Genomic DNA, 19,082 nt, shown 5'->3' on the forward strand with positions numbered 1-19,082 from the left:
AAAGTATGTAACAAGTACTTTTCTGAAAGCTTCATCTCTGGCCAAGCTGGGGTTTAGGAGAAGTCCATTGGGAATAATGGCCACATGGGGCCAGAAGGAGAGAAAGAAACTGTTGTTTTATTATTTGAAATGAGATAGAAATGGATTATATGCTTTAAATCCAGCTCTGCTGGAGATGTGGGTTTTATGGGATTCCCCCACCCACCCACTGATTTCTGCTACTTTAAATGTTGGGTGGGGTAGGGATCTTTTGTAAAGATTTAAACTGGCCCCCCACTGCTGCTACTTCAGCTATAGGAGCATTTAGTTAACCTGAAGTGAAGTTTAGTTTGACTTCGTTCCCCACCCTCATCTCTTTGGAAGTGGAGTTGGGGGAAGGGTAGTCACATGCAATCCTATCCTCCCCCCTCCCTCTAAACTGTTCCAGACATTTTTTAATCAAGTTGTAGCTACCTGGTTCTTGGTTAAAAGTAGCAAACTGATAAGATTATGGTAAATATCTGTTTAGGATTTGTTACTAGAGGTAAAATATCTTGGGTTTGTAGTTAATATGCACTGCATTTTTTTCTCTCCTGTAACTCATTTCTATAATGGTCAATAAGAAACTGTTAATTCAATTATGTCATACCTTGCTGTTTCCAATCTGGTTATGTGTAATCATTATATCCTAAATCCTTGAGCAAATAAGTATTTAGTCTGATCATCTATTGGTTACTAGACAATGTGTCTGGACATTCAAGTTTTTTTTCAAGGCGTATAACTAATGAGAGGCCACATCTTGTAGCAGTCCTTGTGGACCAGTCTTTCTATCTCAGACTGTTCTAGCTTTTCTTTGTTAGATTTGTTTTTATTTCTAGATTTGGTAAAATTGCAGATATATTGACTTGCTTCTGGGACCTAGATCAAGCTTTGTTTGTCAGCATGCCACATGCACCCCTCCCCATCATGGACTGAGCATCGTCCCTGTTCAGCAGGAAGAAGCAATTGAGAGCCATCACCCACTTTTCCTGATGTAATTTGGACTGATATGGGGGAGTGGGAAGGTGGTTGACTTGTTAGAATTTTCACTGTATTACTGTGTGTTTAAGACTTGGGATGGAAATTGTTAAACTTGTGTAACTATTGCTGTTATGTTTGAAGGACTTTTAATCTGTTATGTATGTGCATATGTCTATGATTTATATGTGGGATGGTCATTTGATAATTCCTTTCCAAAAGAAAAAAGGGAGAGAAGAAATGGGAAACTGGTATCTTGCTAGTTCAGATTTAATTGGAATTCCTTTACTCCTTGCTTAAATTTACTAGACTATGATTTGCTAGTTGTGCTTTAGCTTGGAAATCCCTTATCTGTTGGAATTGCTTTGGCAGACTCAGTTTTGGGGATTATTTTTTAGAAACGACCAGAAATGGGATACCTGTCTTGGGACTGGCAGTTTCTCTTATCTGTTACCCCAGGTCTTTAATGAGTATTTCAGCGTACTTAAAAGGACCTTGTAGTTCCTATCCAGGCCTCTAAAAGTTTTGGGGTTTGCCTGCCTTGGTCTTACTGTGCATAATTTGCTCAGATAGCCGATCCTTTCTGTAGTCTCTGGGCAGGAGAGGGTTACTCCAAGCCTCACCCTTCTCTCTTGGAGCCGGCCCTCTGAATGGGCAGCACAACTGCCTTGAGCCCTGATGCTCTGTAAGCAGAGGCCAAGTCATGCACAAATGACCACAGCTGTCCATATACTCCCCAACTGCAGAGGATCTGACAATTGATTGTCAGAAATAATTGAAATAAGGAACTTTGTGTATTGCTGATTAACTCTGGGGTTATCAGGGAGAGACTTGACCTTGCCATAAGTCCTTGAATTGGTCTAGCTTTATTTTGATTTTTATTTGGTCTATTTACTTCACATAGGGTTGTTCAAATTATGGTGCTAAGGCCTTCTAGAGGAAGGTAATTCAAAGATTTGAATAGTTCCAAGAAAAAAAAGTGGGGAATGTTATACCAAAGTTCCCTTTTAATGTGGTGACCCAGTTTTTCCAATTGTCCTATTTAGTTATTCTGCCTTAGGTTATAACCTTTCCCTCTTAATGGTTGAGATAAAGGTTTTATAGGCATTCCTTCTTAATGTTTGACAAGATAAAGGTTTATCCATTTCAGATGCCATTAGAATATCAGTAACCTCTCTCTATTAGGTTATCCCCACCTAGGTCCCTCCATTATGTCATTGTTCTTGTTATTCCATAAAAAGCTCGCTGCCCTGGTACTCGGGCTAGACTCTTTGAGATGATAGATAGTCTCGTCTAGCCCTGGGATCAACATGGATCCATCGGTCCCAGTATTTCTCTCCATTTAATAAACTACTGAATTGGTCTCTCATCTCTGTCTTGCTCAGTTCCTTCCGCATCGCAGAGAGCCACACGGATGGCAGGGTTCCTGACGGAGATCTGGAAAGAAGCTCGGGGCTCATGGGCAGTTTTAGCAATTCCTGGGCAAGCTGCTCTTGCGAGACGCTTGTGGAGGAAGCCTAAGAAACAGATGAGCTTCCAGCGCTCGGTCCCCTGGTTAGAGGGATCTCGCCCGTCTCCCGCCCTCTTACACCGAGAGCGCGTGACAGTCACCTACTGCTGAGGGGCTTTGCGATTAGAGCCCACTTAGCGAGCTCTAGGAACTTTCAGGCCACAACACCCCGCTTTTCTAATCCTGTGAACTTCTACCGAAAGTCCCCGTTTTATTCATCTTTAACAACTCCCTCCCCACCCTCTACCCGGAGGGGGGGAGGGGAAGAAAAAGAAAAAGTTAAAAAAAAAAAAAAGTTAAAATCCACTATTGGTCAGGGAGAAAAAGCACCAGAAAATAAAAAATAAAAACACGCCACGCGAGCAAAGATGCCTAAGCTGACCTCACATCCCTGCCCGAGCCAACGCCTAAGAGGCGCCCGATGGGGTCCTCATTGGGTGGCCTTCAATCATCATGGACAAAAATTTATTTCGCCCTAAAATGGATCCCCGAAAAAAGTAGCTCTTCTGAGGGAGGCGACATTAAAGAGATTGTATAGACGACGCCCTCTGTAAACATATATTTGACACGTATATCGCTTCACCGATCTGGCAGTTCTCTAGACAGCCCTGCTCTGCGCTCCGAGGGCCTTGGCGGCGGGGGCTGGCGGGAAGAGGAACTTTCAAAGGCGCACTTGGGGGCTGCCGGAGCTTGCGTGCCGGCTCGCTTCGCCCTCTTGCCCGATGAAGCTCCACTGTGAGGTAGAGTTGGTTAACCGCCACCTCCCTGCCTTTGGCCTCCGGGGCCGGGGCAAAGGCACCAGGGCGGTGTTGTCCCTGTGCCGTCCATCGGACAGGGCGCCGTCCCCGTCCCAGGCGGGGGGCGCCCACCTAGTTATCCATACTCTGAAGGACAAGACTGGGAGCAGGTACAAGGTGAGCGTCGCCGGCCGTGCGTGCCTGCCAGCGCCGGCCCAGCGGCGGGGGAGAGTCCGCGCTCTCGCGCGGCTGCCCTTCGCGCCCGGGACGGGGACCGTCCCTCCTCTCTCACCTCCCCCCATCCCCCACCCCCCCCACACCTTCCGGACCGGTCGGCCTGTGGGTTGTTTGTGAAAAGGTCGGGAGCCCGCCAAAGGGTCGCTCCTTCCCAAGTTCGCGGGAAATGGTCTCCGCACGTCCACTTGTTGACAGGCTGGGAGTGAGAGCACCTTCTCAGAATCCAGACCCTGAAAACGTTTGGGAAATTTCCGGCCGGGCCGGGCCGGGCGATGGCCGGAACACAGCTCCGGTGCGGGCCGGCCCCCAGTTTGTTTTCCTGCTCCTGTCGGTGTGGTTGTAGGCAAAAACGGCACTGAGGAGCTCCCCGGCACACGTAAAAGCGAAGGTCCATTCCTAGCCCTCAAGTCGGGAGGACTCGGATTCGAGCTCAGAAATAACTCTGTGACCCTGGGCAAGTCACAACCCCAATTGCCTCAGTCAAAAAAAAAAAAAAAAAAGTGAAGTTCCCGGTGTTTACATTCTTCTAGGGGTTTCATCACGAATACCCGAGTAAATAACACAAGCATACTCAAGTAAATAACAACACAAGCGCTGCTTTGTGGTGAGGTTTATTAGGAGCCAAAGTAGTACATGTTTGCTTTTTATGGAAAATGGATCCCTATAATTTAATAATTCCTTAATGCTATATTTATGCCTATTTTCACGGCAGTACCGAGGTATTTGACCACTAACACATACTTGTTTTAAAAACTCTGTAGTTGTTATAGAAATAAAGATCTATATTGTTTCTAGTCCAATTTTCTCATCTTATAAATAAAAAACTGAAATCCAGAGGGACTGAATTTGCCTTCAGTCATATAATATGAAAAAACCACAACTAGAACCCAGGTTCCCATTCTTTCCATGCCGTTTTCATGTTTCCTCTAGAGCTTTTCCCTCTCCCTATAAAAAAAATCCTACTTGAACTTGAAAATCTTAAATTTGAATTTTACTTCTCCTTATGATTACAATGATGTAGCTTGTATGGTTAAAATAAAAAATTTGTTTCAATTAGTATTGAATTGTTTATCAAATGTGTTGTTATTTTAACACAATCTGTGAATAGGTTCTTGATAATTTGTAAAAGTGTAAATTTTTGTAGTATTGTCACTTCAGTTTTATTGGCATGACCTTCCCATAACCTCTGAAAATTCCTTCAGGATTATCTAAATTTTTTAAGAGTGCTTTATAATTAAACCTATGGTAATCTTTTGTGTACTTGGGAACACATTTATCAATACATTCGTTAATGTTTAATTCAAGAGAATATGGGCCAATAAGACATATAGTCCTCTTATCAAGCAGGCCTGAATAAAGGTGTGTATAACTAACTCCTTTGGCAGAATTTTATAACAGGTATAAAATCTTTAGAAAGTTATTTTTTAACTTTTATGAGATTGAATTTTTCATATTAAAACTGATAACTATCCAACTTTAAAAAGAATCTTTAAAATCTCAAAACAACAATGCCCAAACTTTCAGATTTAAAGAAAATTAAAATGGACTTTTATTTTCTCCAGACTTTTTTTTTTTTTAACTTTGCTACTTTTGTTTCAAACAGCTAAAGGAAAATATTGAGCAGTTTTTTACTAAATTTGTGGAAGAGGGGAAAGCCACTGTTCGGTTAAAAGAACCTGCTTTGGATGTCTGCCTCAGTAAGGTATTGTATTGGAAATTTCTTTTGAAAACTTAACCTGCCAGAATTAGAAAATGTAGAGGGGGAGGAATAGATAGGTTTGGGAAGATCAAAATTTTCAGTTTGTCCCGTAAAAAAAAAAGATTTGGCTAATTAAAAAAATTTTTTGGTGGTTATGCTTTGGAATCTTTGATGTCTTTGGTATCTGAGATGTTTTGAATTTAGAAAATGAAGGGGAGGAGGTATGTATAATCATTTAAAATTCATAGTTTAATAGCTATCTTCAATAATACATGATGGCTAATTGGATTGATATTTGTATGTGATAATTTAACATTCACCTGGAGCAGATAGAAACTTAAAATTAATTATCTATCACATTCAAAAGTATCCAGCATCTACTTGGAATAATAATAGCTTACAGATGTAGCACTATGGTAAAGCTATTTATATATTGTCTCATTTGAGCCTTTCAACAGTCCTGTGATAGCACAAGTAACTTCTATAGGGCTCAGTTTCCTTATCTGTAAAATGAGGTTGAACTAATTGACCTCCACGGTTCTCTATGAGTGGTTAATTGCTCAAGCTAGAATCCAAACTTTTATCTTCTGACTTCAAAATCAAGAAATATTATCTAGATGCATTGAATCGATTTATATTACCAATCTTAAAAGGAGTATAATTTAATTGTTTAAAAAACTCTTGAGTTTTTTCTTTGAAAAATTAAAAGTTTTCAATCAACAAAAATCCACTATTTCTCCCTCCCACCTTTATCCTCAATTTAGAGTGAAAGAAAAATAAAAATATGTATAATCAAATAAAACTAATTTCTGAATTGGTAATGTAAAAAAAAAAAAAAAAAGACATTCTGCTCTCTAAAGAAGAGACTAGCATGTTTCAACATTAGTCCTCCTAGATACACGGTTGATATTACACTGATCTTTCAAAGTTGTCATACATTACAATTATTTTCTATCACGTGTGTGTGATTTTGGTTGAAAAAGAGCAATAAATATTTTTGTACTTTTTTTGAATTTTCTTTTGCTTAGGACTAATCCCTCCTTTAAACTATCCTCCATCTAATTTTTCCTTCCCCTCCCATTTTCCCTGTTGAGTTTTTCTGTATCCAGTTATGTATGTATCAGAGACTCCTCTCAACTTTCTTCTTGTTTGTATAAATGCCTTGATTATGTAAAAGATGATTTTTCCTAATCTTCCTTCCCCTTTTGCCTCTCCCCACCTTCCCCTTATTTCTGTTTTCCTCTCTGTCTCTTTACATTCTTTAAAGGTGATCACACATAACGGAAACCTTCCCAGGCCTTCTGCCTAATTAAAATTACTGGATGAATTTCCCCCCCACCTCGCCACCCCAAGAGGAAAGTTTGGAGTCCTCTATTTTTATAAAAGCCTAATTTTTCCCCTTATACGATGATAATTAGTTTTGCTGGGTAAGTTATTCTAGGCTATAAGCTTATACTTTGCCTTCTGGAACATTCTAAGCTTTTTCTACTCCTTTATTAGTAATGGCTGCTGAATTGTGTGTAACCCTCATTGTGACATCTCAGTACTTGAATTCTTTCTGACTTCTTACAATATTTTTTTCTTTAGTATAGAAACTGAATTTTGGCTATCATATACCTAGTTTTCATTTTGGGAATTTTTTCAGATGATAGATTAATTTTTTTCTGCTTATAGTTTGCCCTCTCTGGTTCTAAAAGATCTGGACAATATTCTTTAAAATTTTTTTGAAATAGGCTGTCTAGACTTTTTTTGATCATGGCCTTCAGGTAGTCCAGTGATGCTTATCTTTCTTCTCCATGATCTTTTTTCGAGATCACTTGTTTTTGTGTTGTGATAACCTTTATCTCATCTATTTTTAAGTCTGTTGACTTTGATTTTTTTGGTTTCTTTTTCATTCATTTACTTGTTTATATTCTGGACTTAAAAAAATTCCAAATTAAATGAGCATTAACATATACAAAGTAAAACAGAAAGGAGGATTGCATGTGAAACTGAAAATTTTAATTACATATTACTTGTTATTTTTAAATACACAATATATTCAATATGTAACTTTTTTAAAAAAAATTTAGTTTTTGACATTTTTTCTATTTTTTTCTATTTTTCCCTTTACCCCTCTCCAAGACCACAATCAATTTGATAGATTATACATGTACAATCAAATTAAATGTATGTTTACATTAGTTTGTAAAAGAAGAATCAGAACAAAAGGGAAAAACCATGAGAAAAGAAAACTGTATCAAGGACTTGGACTGGTCCTGTTGCTCCTTTCTTGGGATATTGAATTATGTTTTTCAAGGATCTTGGAATAGGTCAAGCATGAGATGTTAAATCTTTTCTTGTTCCCAAAGTGGTCTGATCCACTTGTAGTTTCAGAAGATGTAGCATAATGCATCTGTCACATAGCCATAAAAGCATTTTTATAGATGTGTTAGGCCAGGTTGGATATAACCAATAAGCCTCAAACCCTTCAATGAATTAAGGAAGTATCTACCTTAAGCATATGAAGATTTCGTCTGGTTGAATGAGCAGATGAGAACAGTTTATTCCGGTGGCCACAAAGGCATTGTAGAGTGCTTAGTGCTTGGTCAGACTTGAGACATCAAGGTCATCCATTGCATTCCAAGAAATCATCTTCACTTTTGGCCTGCCCCTTGACTCCAGTGATTCTGGAAGAGTGAGACTGACTAGTTTATGCAGTTCTTTCTCATTTAAATCTAACGCATGTGTAAGTGAGATTCAAAAACAAAACAGAGGGGCAGCTAGGTGGCACAGTAGATAGAGGACCAGTCCTGAACTAGGTCTTCCTGACCTGAGTTTAAATCTGGCCTCAGATACTTAACACTTTCTGGCTGTGTAACCCTGGACAAGTACTTTACTCCAATTGCCTCAGCAAAATAATGAGAGAGAAATAACATAGGTCTAGAAGCTGAAACTAAGACCCTGTTTTGCTCCTGAAATAGGGTTAGAGGTCACACTATTGTTATTTGCTTCTGAACTTGTTTCATTTACTGTCTCGAACTTTGGACTTGTGATCTGCTAATGTGCAATGGTATATATCTTGCATCTCCACCGGCTTTGGTATATAGCTTGTCACTGTAGTGTTCCATGAGTAGTATATATCCTTGCCAGACTCTGTCCTCAGGATCCACAGAATTCTCTGCCTCCTTTATGATCTAGAAAAGTGATCTTTTCTTAGATTTTTTTTTTTTCCTGAATTAGGAAAGATCCATCAGGATTCTATCTGGTAAATTTTCTAGATCCGTTTGGAGGAATTTTTGGGGAGGAGCTCACTATATTGCTTCTTGCATTTCCCATCATCTTTTTTCAACTTTTACTACCAAACTTCTTATAAAGTAGTCTACATTATTGATTCTATCATTACCACCTACTGAGTATATAATCTCTTGCAATCTGTTCTTTCTTAATTATTCTTAACCTGATCTCATCAGTCATTGATAACATCCTAATTCGAAAGTTCCAAGCCATTTTCAGGCAATCCCTTTCTTGATTTCTACACCATTTGATGCTATTGATCATATTTTTAAAAATACTTTTCCTGGACTTATTTGATCTTGTGTTTGTGTGTTGTTCTTTCAGAGCTTGTTATAGTGGATTGGGTGCAGTGGATAGAATACCAAGGCCGAAGTCAGGAAGACAAGTTCAAATTAAGTCTCGGGCACTTAGTATTAAGTCATTTAACCCTGTTTGCCTGTTTCCTCATCTACAAAATGAGTTGGAGAAGGAAATATTTCCATACTAAGGACTAGTTATTTTATTTTGAAATGTTTTCTTTTAAGAGGCTGATTTTTAAAACATACAAATACTTTGTTTTATTGTACTGAAATTGAATTTAATTTCTTCTCAGACATTTACTGTATATTCCTGACCCAGAATATCTTCACAAAATATGTTATAAGAAATATTAGCATAAATACAAGAATTTTATATTGAAACTTTTCATTAATTTTGCTTTCATGTATGTATATGTTTTGTAGGCCAATTCCAGCAACTTAAAGAATTTTTTGGCTGCTGTGAGACTGGCTCACCAAGGCTGTGCTGTTGAAACATTACCACTCTTAACTCTGGCACCACTGAAGACTTCAGAAGTTGAAAAACCAAAAACTAAAATGGTCATTACATCAAAAAAAGATTATCCCTTAACCAAGAACTTTCCTTATTCCTTAGAACATCTTCAAGCTTCCTATTGTAGACTTGCCCGAATTGATATGAGAATGCTTTGCCTCAGAAAACTTAAGAAATTAGACTTGAGTCACAACCATATAAAAAAACTACCAGCAACAATTGGAGACCTTGTCAACCTTCAAGAGCTTAACCTGAATGACAATCACTTGGAGACATTCAATGAAATGCTATGTTCTTCCACACTCCGGAAGTCTCTTCAGAGTTTGGACCTCAGCCAAAACAAAATTAAAGCTCTCCCTCTGCAATTTTGCCAGCTACAGGAACTCATATATTTGAAACTTGATGACAATGAATTGATACGTTTCCCATTCAAGATAGGCCAACTGAGTAATCTTCGATTTTTGTCAGCTGCTCGAAACAAGCTTCCATTTTTGCCCAGTGATTTTAAAAAGTTATCCCTCGAGTACTTGGATCTTTTTGGAAATGCTTTTGAACAACCTGATCTGCTAGCTCCTAATATACAACTGACAGTACCATTAACTTTATTAGAAATTTCTGCACGGGCAATATTAGATTATAGGTAAGAATCTTGAATTATCAAAGTTGGTGGGTTTTTTTGAATTTTATAAAATTTGGTGATGGCATATGCTATTTTTCTCCAGGTCTTATCAGTAAGCTAGGAAGATAATATCTAGACAGAATTACTATTAACATATAACTAAGAAGTTGATATTATAATTAGCAGCTTATTAGAAAATTAATTTTTGACTTAGAGTAGTTGAAATTAGACTTTTTTATTTATCCATTGACTTGAATGAAGCAAAAGGAAGCTTTTTATTTAAATTTCAATATCATACCCATGTTAAAAAGAAGTTGTTACTACTTGGAGAATTCAGAATAAATCTGCCTAATTAAATTAGGAAATTATTAAAGAATAGGATGGAGTTTTATAGATGTAAGTATGTAATAGGAAAGAAAAAAACAATTGAAATGTAGTTTAGAAACAAGTTTTAAAAAAGAGATTAATAGGTTGAAGAACATAGGTGCATTAAGTTTTAAGTTTTTTTTAAAGGAAGGGGTCAATTTGCTGATCATGACAATGATGATGAACTTGGCCTTATCATATTGTGTGTAAAAAGAGACTTAGAAACAGTCATGTTAGTCTTAAAGAGAATTAGAAATGAAGCATTAGTAGCTGTTCAGTTGTGACCTATACATCATGATCCCCATGAAACCCACGGGGTTTTCTTTACATAGATACTGGAATGGATTGCCATTTTCTTCTCCAACTCATTTTATAGATGAGGAAACTGAGGCAAACAGGGTGAACTGACTTGCCTGACACACATCTAGTAAGAGTCTGAAGCCAGATTTGAATTAGGATCTTCCAGACTCAAGGCCTGCCAGGTGCTCTAGTCATTATTCCACTATTTGATTTCTTAGACTGAAAAAGGGAAATTAAGGTTACATATCTCCTCCATGAATAGAAACATGAGATAGAACTGTAAATTGCCATAAGAAAGAACTTAATTCGGGTATTACATACTAACTAGACAGTATCTTGTTTATTTGTTAATTCTGGAACAATCTTTTAAGAATAAGTTGGACTAACTATATACCTCTTTAGCCATTAAAGTGGATTTATTGTAGTGTCACAAATAAGTGTTCTTAATTTACTTTATATTTTAAAACTTCTTTTTGAAAGTCTTAAATCTGTTAGAATAGAGGGAACAAATAGAGAGGAATTGATTTCTGGTCTACAGTTTTCTAGTTTAAAAAGTTAAGGGGACTTTTTTGTTTTTTATTAATTTGCAAACTATTGAACTGCCTTTGCATTATTTATGTTGGTTACATTTGTATTTGGATTTTATATAATTTCATTGCAAAATAAAACCCTGATTTATAACATTTTTTAAAATCTGCCTTTCCAACAGAATTCCCTATGCTCCTCATATCATTCCTTTTCATCTTTGTCAAGATTTGGATACTTCAAAATCCTGTGACTGTGGAAAATCCTGTCTAAACTCTTTCATTCAAGCAACTGTTACTATGAATCTACACTATGTTGCCCATACTGTGGTTCTAGTAGATAATATGGGTGGCACTGAAGCACCTGTTCTTTGTTACTTTTGTTCATTAACATGTTACTCTCAATTCTTGGATCGATCAACAAAAAGTAATAATAGGTAATAGGGTTATCCAGTTCAGGGTTTAGAGATTCAATCTTAATTTTATATTGTGTTGTATGAATTCCATTGTAAATTGTAATATGTATTACAAATAGATTTACCAATGTCAAACTGAAAAATTTATTTTTGTAACTTGAAGTAAATATCTAATTTGGCTTTTATAATGAGGTTAACTTTAGCCTAAAGCTTAATATATTAGCATTTTGAGTTGGTTACATCTGTATTGTTTTGAACCTTCATGCCCCATGTATTAATCTTTACTTTCTTTAATTTTTTTTTTTACTTAAACTTTTAGTTATTTTCTATAACAATTTTTGTGTCCACAGCAAAAATAGAGAATTACATGAGTTCTAAGTGCAGTGAAAACTCATTAATACAATTTTAAATGAAATACACCACATAAAGGATTATAAATGTAAGTAGTTGTAAATAATTTTTCAGGATATTATTGAATATGTGATGGCCAACTAGGAAGTAGGAGGTACTGTTATATCTTCATCCAAAACTCCTATTATGTTTTATTACATTGATTCACTCTGTTTCACATTCATCTTGTCCTTATCATGATTTCTGGGCTTTAACTAAATTTGATATTAACTAAAATTTGATATAATAAGTAGGATGAGTTATTTTCAAATTTTTGTGAGTTTGAAATAAATATCTACTTTTGTTTTGTTATTAATTTTATTTCAGTTTCTGAATCATCTTAAATTCACGTATGTTTAGCTCTTTCCAGGATGAGGAGAAATAAAGGCATTGTAATATGTAGAAAAAGGACTGGTTGCATAGAAATATTCTCTATGTGCCCATTCTCCTACTGTTATGAATATATTGGGGTATTAGGAAGTAACCAGACAATATCTTGTTTGTTAATTCTGGAACAATTTGTGTTGTATCTAAATTTCTACATAAATCATTAAGTTGATTTGGTGTGATTTTTCCTGGGAATAAAACACATACAATTTTATTTTACATGTAGGTTTGGTTTCATTTTGTAAATGTAATATTTATTAAAATTTTCTTTGGAAGACTATGAATGACTAAGAATAATTTTTGCCTAAATATTTCCTATTTCAGTTTCCTTTGTTTTTTCTCATCACCATTTTACTCTAATATAATTTTTTTATTTGTTCTAAATTGTAGAGTTATTCTATAACTTCATTAATCACTATTTTAATGCTGTTAAAGTGGGAATGAATTTAATTTACTGAAAGTGTTTCACAACAATTTGCATATATAATAGGTCATTTTGTGGTCTATACAGTATATCTTAAGTTTACTGAGAATTATCGAAACAACTTTTTTCTTAATTTTTATTGATATATATGTATATTTTCCAGCATATCACTAGGAGAGAGCTCTTCTAAAAGCCTGCCCCATTTTCTTCCACTCCTATGCTTCTACTTTCACATTTGTCCCATGAGTCCCCTCTCTCTAAATAACCAGAACTCTGATCTAGTCTCTTATCATCTCATGGCTAAGAGTATTGTAAAAATGTACTAATTGGTTTCCTGCCTTAAGTGTCTCTCTTCTAGTCCTTCTACTCTGACTGTGTTCTGTGATTTTAGGGAAAAGTTTAGATCCGCTCCTATAAATGATGCTCTTGGACTCAATCAAAGTGAAAGTAAAATTTAATAATACAATACATGGAATAGAATGCTTACAAGAACTAATACAGCAAATTATACATAAAAGAAAGAATGATGAGGATTATGATTAGGATAGAGGAAAAAGAGAGAAAGTACATCACCAATTCAAGGGAACTCTAAAGTGGCTGGGGGCCCCATTCTGCAGCCTTCAAACTCGATCAGGAAAAGTGGGTCCCAGGCAGATCGTCATTTTTGTGGGCGAGGCTCCAATAGAGAATGCTTTACTCGACTTTTATAGGAGTCAGGACAAGAAGGCTTTGAGCCAAATAAAGACATCATATAAGACAGGGAAGTGCCAACAAGGGCTCCAGGTGGTTGTAGTCAAGTGTTGCATTGACAAGGGGGCCAGTCCTTATCGACAGCAACTGTTCCAAGGAGTGGCGAGTTCCTGGAATCACGTATTTGGAGCTAAAACACATGTGGTATGTTCCCAGTTTATAGGTTAAAAAATGGTCAAGTTCTCACAGGAGAAGGGGCTAAAACATATACTCTTGTGGGTGAGAGAATGGTCAAGTTCTCACAGGGGAAATCACATCTTATCTTGATTAAGTTCACATGGGGAAAGTCATGTTCTTACAATGATTTGAAATGAATTTACTGATAATATGGAGATTTCTTATTCAGCCTGCCAAAATGATTTTCTAAAATATTGATAAGGGGAAAAAAAACTGTTAGATTGATCATGTTATCCCCTCCAATGCTTCCTTATTACCTCTATGATCAAATTTAAAATCGTCTGACTTTCAGAATTCTACAGAATTAAGTCTTACATCCTACTTCATTCAGTAACACTGGCTTTCTTCCTAATCCTACTCAAAACTCCATTTCAATCCATGCCAGTAATGTTCTCCTTCCTCACCTCCATCTTCTGACTTCAACATTCAAATCCCACCTTCTGAAAGGCCTGTCCTGGTTTCCCTACTTACATCCCTGTGTTTAGTACCTTCCTTCTAGAATTGACTCGCACTTATTTTGATATATTTTATGTGTATGTAGTTGTTTGCTTCTTTCCCCCAATAATGTGAACTTCTGAGGGCAAGGATTCTATTTTTGCCTTTCTTTGTATCTACAGTACTGATTTGTCTCCCTCAGTTTCCACACTGTAGTATGTTATTTGCCCAGTTATCAAATTGATTTTAACATGCAGCTGTGATCATGATAGCATCACCTTTCCCTCCATCCTGCTCCTAATTAATAAGCTAAAATAGCTCCCTGTCACCTCCTATGCTTAACTGCAGCCTGCTTGGGGGAGGTGAGGGAAAAACAAACTAAAAAGAGCATAGTAGAGAACAAAAGAAAATAAACATGGACAGTTATGAATACATTGTTTTCTATTATATATTGTTGAAATGGAAATTTATTGTTACATTTTTAATCCTCTCCGATGTTCTGCTGGACACATGACAATGAATTTTTTTCTTTTTCCGTCTTTTTCTATTTTAGTCTTATTTTGCATTTGTTTTAAATAAATAAATTTCAAAAAAAAAAATCTGGTGTTCAAAGTCCTTCGTAATCTCTCCTACTTTTGGACTTCAAGCATTTTTATAGCTGACAGTGACACTGAACTTCCCTGTTGTTCCTCACACAAGATAAAACATCCATGACTCCATGCATGTTTATTGGCTGTCAACCATGTTTGGGGAAGAGCCATATTCATACTCGTTCTCCTGGCTTTCGATCCCAGCTAAAATTCTGTCGTCTACAAGAGGTCTTTCCTGTTGCCTTCTTAATATTAGTACTTTCCCCCTTATATTAGCTCCAATCTGTACAAAATTTTTTTCATGTTTTTTTTTTTTTTTTTTCCATCAAACTGAACTACTGGAGAGTTTTTTCCCCTTTCTTTGTATTCCTAGCACTTAATGCAATTCCCAGCACATAGTAGGCTCTTTTAAAATTGCCTGTTAAAACCAAATTAACAGCATTTGATAAAATCCAACATCCATTCCTATTTAAAACACTTGAGAGTATAGGAATAAATGGACTTTTCCTTAAAATAATCAGTAGCATCTATTTAAAACCATCAATAAGTATCATGTAATGGGGATAAACTGGAACCATTCCCAGTAAAATCAGGAGTGTAGCAAGATTATCCATTATCACCATTCCTATTCAATATTGTATTAGAAATGCTAGCTTCAGCAGTAAATTGAGAAAGAGATTAAAGTAATTAAAGTAAGTAATGAGGAAACCAAATTATCACTCTGCAGATGATATGATGGTATACTTGGAGAACCCCAGAGATTCTACTAAAAAGCTATCCACATCTTTAGCAAAGTTGCAGGACACAAAATAAACCCACATAAGTCATCAGCATTTTTATATATCACTAACAAATCCAACAGAGTTACAAAGAGAAATTTCATTTAAAGTAATTGCCAAAGCCCTTTTTGTAGTGGCAAGAAACCGGAAACTGAGTAGATCCCCATCAATTGGAGAATGGCTAAATAAATTGTGGTATATGAATATTATGGAATATTATTGTTCGGTAAGAAATGATCAACAGGATGATTTCAGAAAGGCCTGGAGAGACTTATGTGAACTGATGCTGAGTGAAATGAGCAGGACCAGGAGATCATTATATACTTCATTACATACTTCAGCAACAATACTATATGATGGACCTGGCCATCCTCAGCAATGAGATGAACCAAATCAGTTCCAATGGAGCAGTAATGAATTGAACCAGCTACACCCAGTGAAAGAGCTCTGGGAAATGACTAAGAACCATTACATAGAATTTCCAATCCCTATATTTTTGCCCACCTGCATTTTTGATTTCCTTCACAGGCTAATTGTACACTATTTCAGAGTCTGATTCTTTTTGTACAGCAAAATAATGGTTTGGACATGTATACTTTTTTTTTTTTTTTAATTTTTATTTAATAGCCTTTTATTTACAGGATATATACATGGGTAACTTTACAGCATTAACAATTGCCAAACCTCTTGTTCCAATTTTTCACCTCTTACCCCCCCCACCCCCTCCCCTAAATGGCAGGATGACCAGTAGATGTTAAATATATTAAAATATAACTTAGATACACAATAAGATGTATACTTATTTTGTATTTAATTTATACTTTAACATATTTAACATGTATTGGTCATCCTGCCATTTAGGGGAGAGGGTAGTGGGAAGGAGGGGAAAAATTGGAACAAAAGGTTTGGCAATTGTCAATGCTATAAAATTACCCATGCATATAACTTGTAAATAAAAAGCTATTAAAAATATATTTCAGAGGTACATTAAATCCTTTGAATTAAAAAAATATTTTATTGATTCTTAAAAAAAAATAAAGTAACTGCCGATAGTATAAAATATTTGGGAATCTATCTGCCAGGAACTATATGAGCAAAACTACAAAAAACTTTCCACACAAAGTCAGATCTAACCAATTGGAAAAATATTAGTGCTCTTGGATAGGTTGAGCAAATATAATAAAGATTACAATATTGCAATGAATTACCTAAACTATTTATTTAGTGCTATACCAACTCCCCAAATTAATCAGACTCCCAAAAAATTATTTCGATGACCTAGGAAAAATAACAAAATTCATCTGGAAGAACAAAAGGTTAAGAATTTCAAGGGAACTAATGAAAAAAAAAAATCAAATGAAGGTGACCAGATCTAAAACTATATTATAAAGCAATGGTCACCAAAACCAATTAGACCAAAACCTATTTTAGAAATAGACTAATTGATCAGTGGAATAGGTTAAGTTCAAAGGACAAAATAGTCAATAGCCTTAATAATCTAGTGTTTGAGAAACCCAAAGACCCCAGCTTTGGGGATAAGAATTCACTGTTTGACAAAAACTGCTGGGAAAATTGGAAATTAGTATGGCAGAAACTAGGCATTGACCCACACTTAATACTGTACACCAAAATAAGGTCAAAATGGGCTCATGATTTAGGCATAAAGAATGAGATTATAAATAAATTAGAGGAACATAGGATAGTTTACCTCTCAGACCTGTGGAGGAGGAAGGAATTTGTGACCAAAGGAGAACTAGAGAACATTATTGATCACAAAATAGAAAATTTTGATTATATGAAATTGAAAAGCTTTTGTACAAACAAAACTAATGCAGACAAGATTAGAAGGGAAACAATAAACTGGGAAAACATTTTTACAGTCAAAGGTTCTGATAAAGGCTTCATTTCCAAAATATATAGAAAATTGAATCTATAGGAAATCAAGTCATTCTCCAAAAAAAGGTTTCCCAATAAAAAGCTATAATAATAAAAAAAAAAGAAAGAAAAATTGCAACAACCCAAATGTAAAAAACAAAACAATCAAAATTCAATTTTGTGAAATGATGCCAACCAGCTTGTCCTAGAACAGTCAGTGAACAGGCATTTTTTATTATTATTATAGCCTTTTATTTACAAGATATATGTATAGGTAATTTTTCAGCATTGACAATTGAGAAACCTTGTGTTCCAATTTTTCCCCTCCTTCCCCTCATCCACTCCTCCAGATGGTAGGTTGACCAATACATATTAAATGTGTTAAAGTATAAGTTAAATACAATATATGTATACATGTCCATGCAGTTATTTTGCAATACAAAAAGAATCAGACTTTGAAACAGTGTACAATTAACCTGTGAAGGAAATAAAAAATACAGGTGGTCAAAAATAGAGGGATTGGGAATTCTATGTAGTGCTTCATAGTCATCTCCTAGAGTTCTTCTGCTGGTTGTAGCTGGTTCAATTCATTATTGCTCTATTGGAACTGATTTAGTTCATCTCATTGTTGAAGATGGACATGTCCATCAGAATTGATCATCACATAGTATTGTTGTTGAAGTGTATAATGATCTCCTGGTCCTGCTCATTTCACTCAGCATCAGTTCATGTAAGTCTCTCCAGGCCTCTCTGTATTCATCCCGCTGGTCATTTCTTACAGAACAATAATGTTCCACAACATTCATATACCACAATTTATTCAGCCATTCTCCAATTGAGGGCATCCACTCAGTTTCCAGTTTCTGGCCTCTACAAAGAAGGCTTGTTGCAATTTTTCTAATATTATTTCCTGACTTTTCACTTTTCATCAGTTCATTTAGCTTTTCCCAAGCTAATGTGTATTCATCACCATCATTGTCATTGTACAGACTTATACATTCCTGTACCACATTTTGTTTAATTATTGCTCAATGGATCTTCTTTGTAGTTCTTGTTAATACAAAAATTCTTGCCACAAAATATCTTTTGAATTGTCTAACTCCAGACCTGCAAATTTAGCTAGTATGTTTCTTGTGTGTCTAACCTGTTTTATGCATCTACCTCTCTATTTCTTAGCCAGTACCAAAGAATTTTGATGATTGTTGTTTTATAATACAGTTTTAGGTTTGGTAAGCTACCATCTTTTGAATAATTTTTTATCATTTCACTTGATATTACTGACCTTTTTGTTTTTCCAGATGCATTTTGTGATTTTTAAAGTTGAGATTTGCTTTTGGGGTACAAGGGAGGTCCCACACTTGTGCAACTTTGAGCCTTGATTTCGAATTTTGAGACCACTTGTATTTGATGACTTGCTCACAGTTCTGGGGATAGCCTAGCCTAGGCTTGCCTATTGTTGCCTGGTTTCTGAACCTGGCAATTTGTTTTCTAGGCTTGGACTAGAAGCTGCCTCACTGGTCTGTTGTGCTACTGTTTTATTGAGTCATTGAGGGATGGGGGATAAGTCTCAGTTGTTGATCTTTGTTGTCATTTAAATTTTCCTCTAGCTTTCCTGGATATTGAGTTGTACTCCTCTTTACTCAAGTGAGACTGGCCTTTCCTGAAGTTCTTCAAGCTATTTTGAGCTGGAAAATTGTTTCATTCTGTTTCTTTGCAGGTTCTGTTATTCCAGAATCTGTTTAGAGGCCTGGTTTCATGTTATTTCTGGAGGAAATTGGGAGAGGT

At 36.0% G+C, this 19,082-nt stretch overlaps 1 protein-coding gene across 1 annotated transcript; it reads left to right on the plus strand.

Moving 5' to 3' along the window:
* The first annotated feature begins 2,981 nt into the window (after positions 1-2,981).
* On the plus strand, positions 2,982-12,544 carry LRR1 (leucine rich repeat protein 1). The gene is made up of 4 exons (XM_023495677.2): positions 2,982-3,420; positions 5,084-5,182; positions 9,178-9,905; positions 11,260-12,544. Exons 1-4 carry the CDS (start codon positions 3,229-3,231, stop codon positions 11,513-11,515), a joined length of 1,275 nt encoding a protein of 424 aa, XP_023351445.1. The 5' UTR covers positions 2,982-3,228; the 3' UTR covers positions 11,516-12,544.
* The last annotated feature ends 6,538 nt before the right edge of the window (positions 12,545-19,082 follow it).

This window comes from Sarcophilus harrisii, chromosome 2 (genome assembly GCF_902635505.1).
Source record: "Sarcophilus harrisii chromosome 2, mSarHar1.11, whole genome shotgun sequence".
NCBI lineage: Eukaryota > Metazoa > Chordata > Mammalia > Dasyuromorphia > Dasyuridae > Sarcophilus > Sarcophilus harrisii.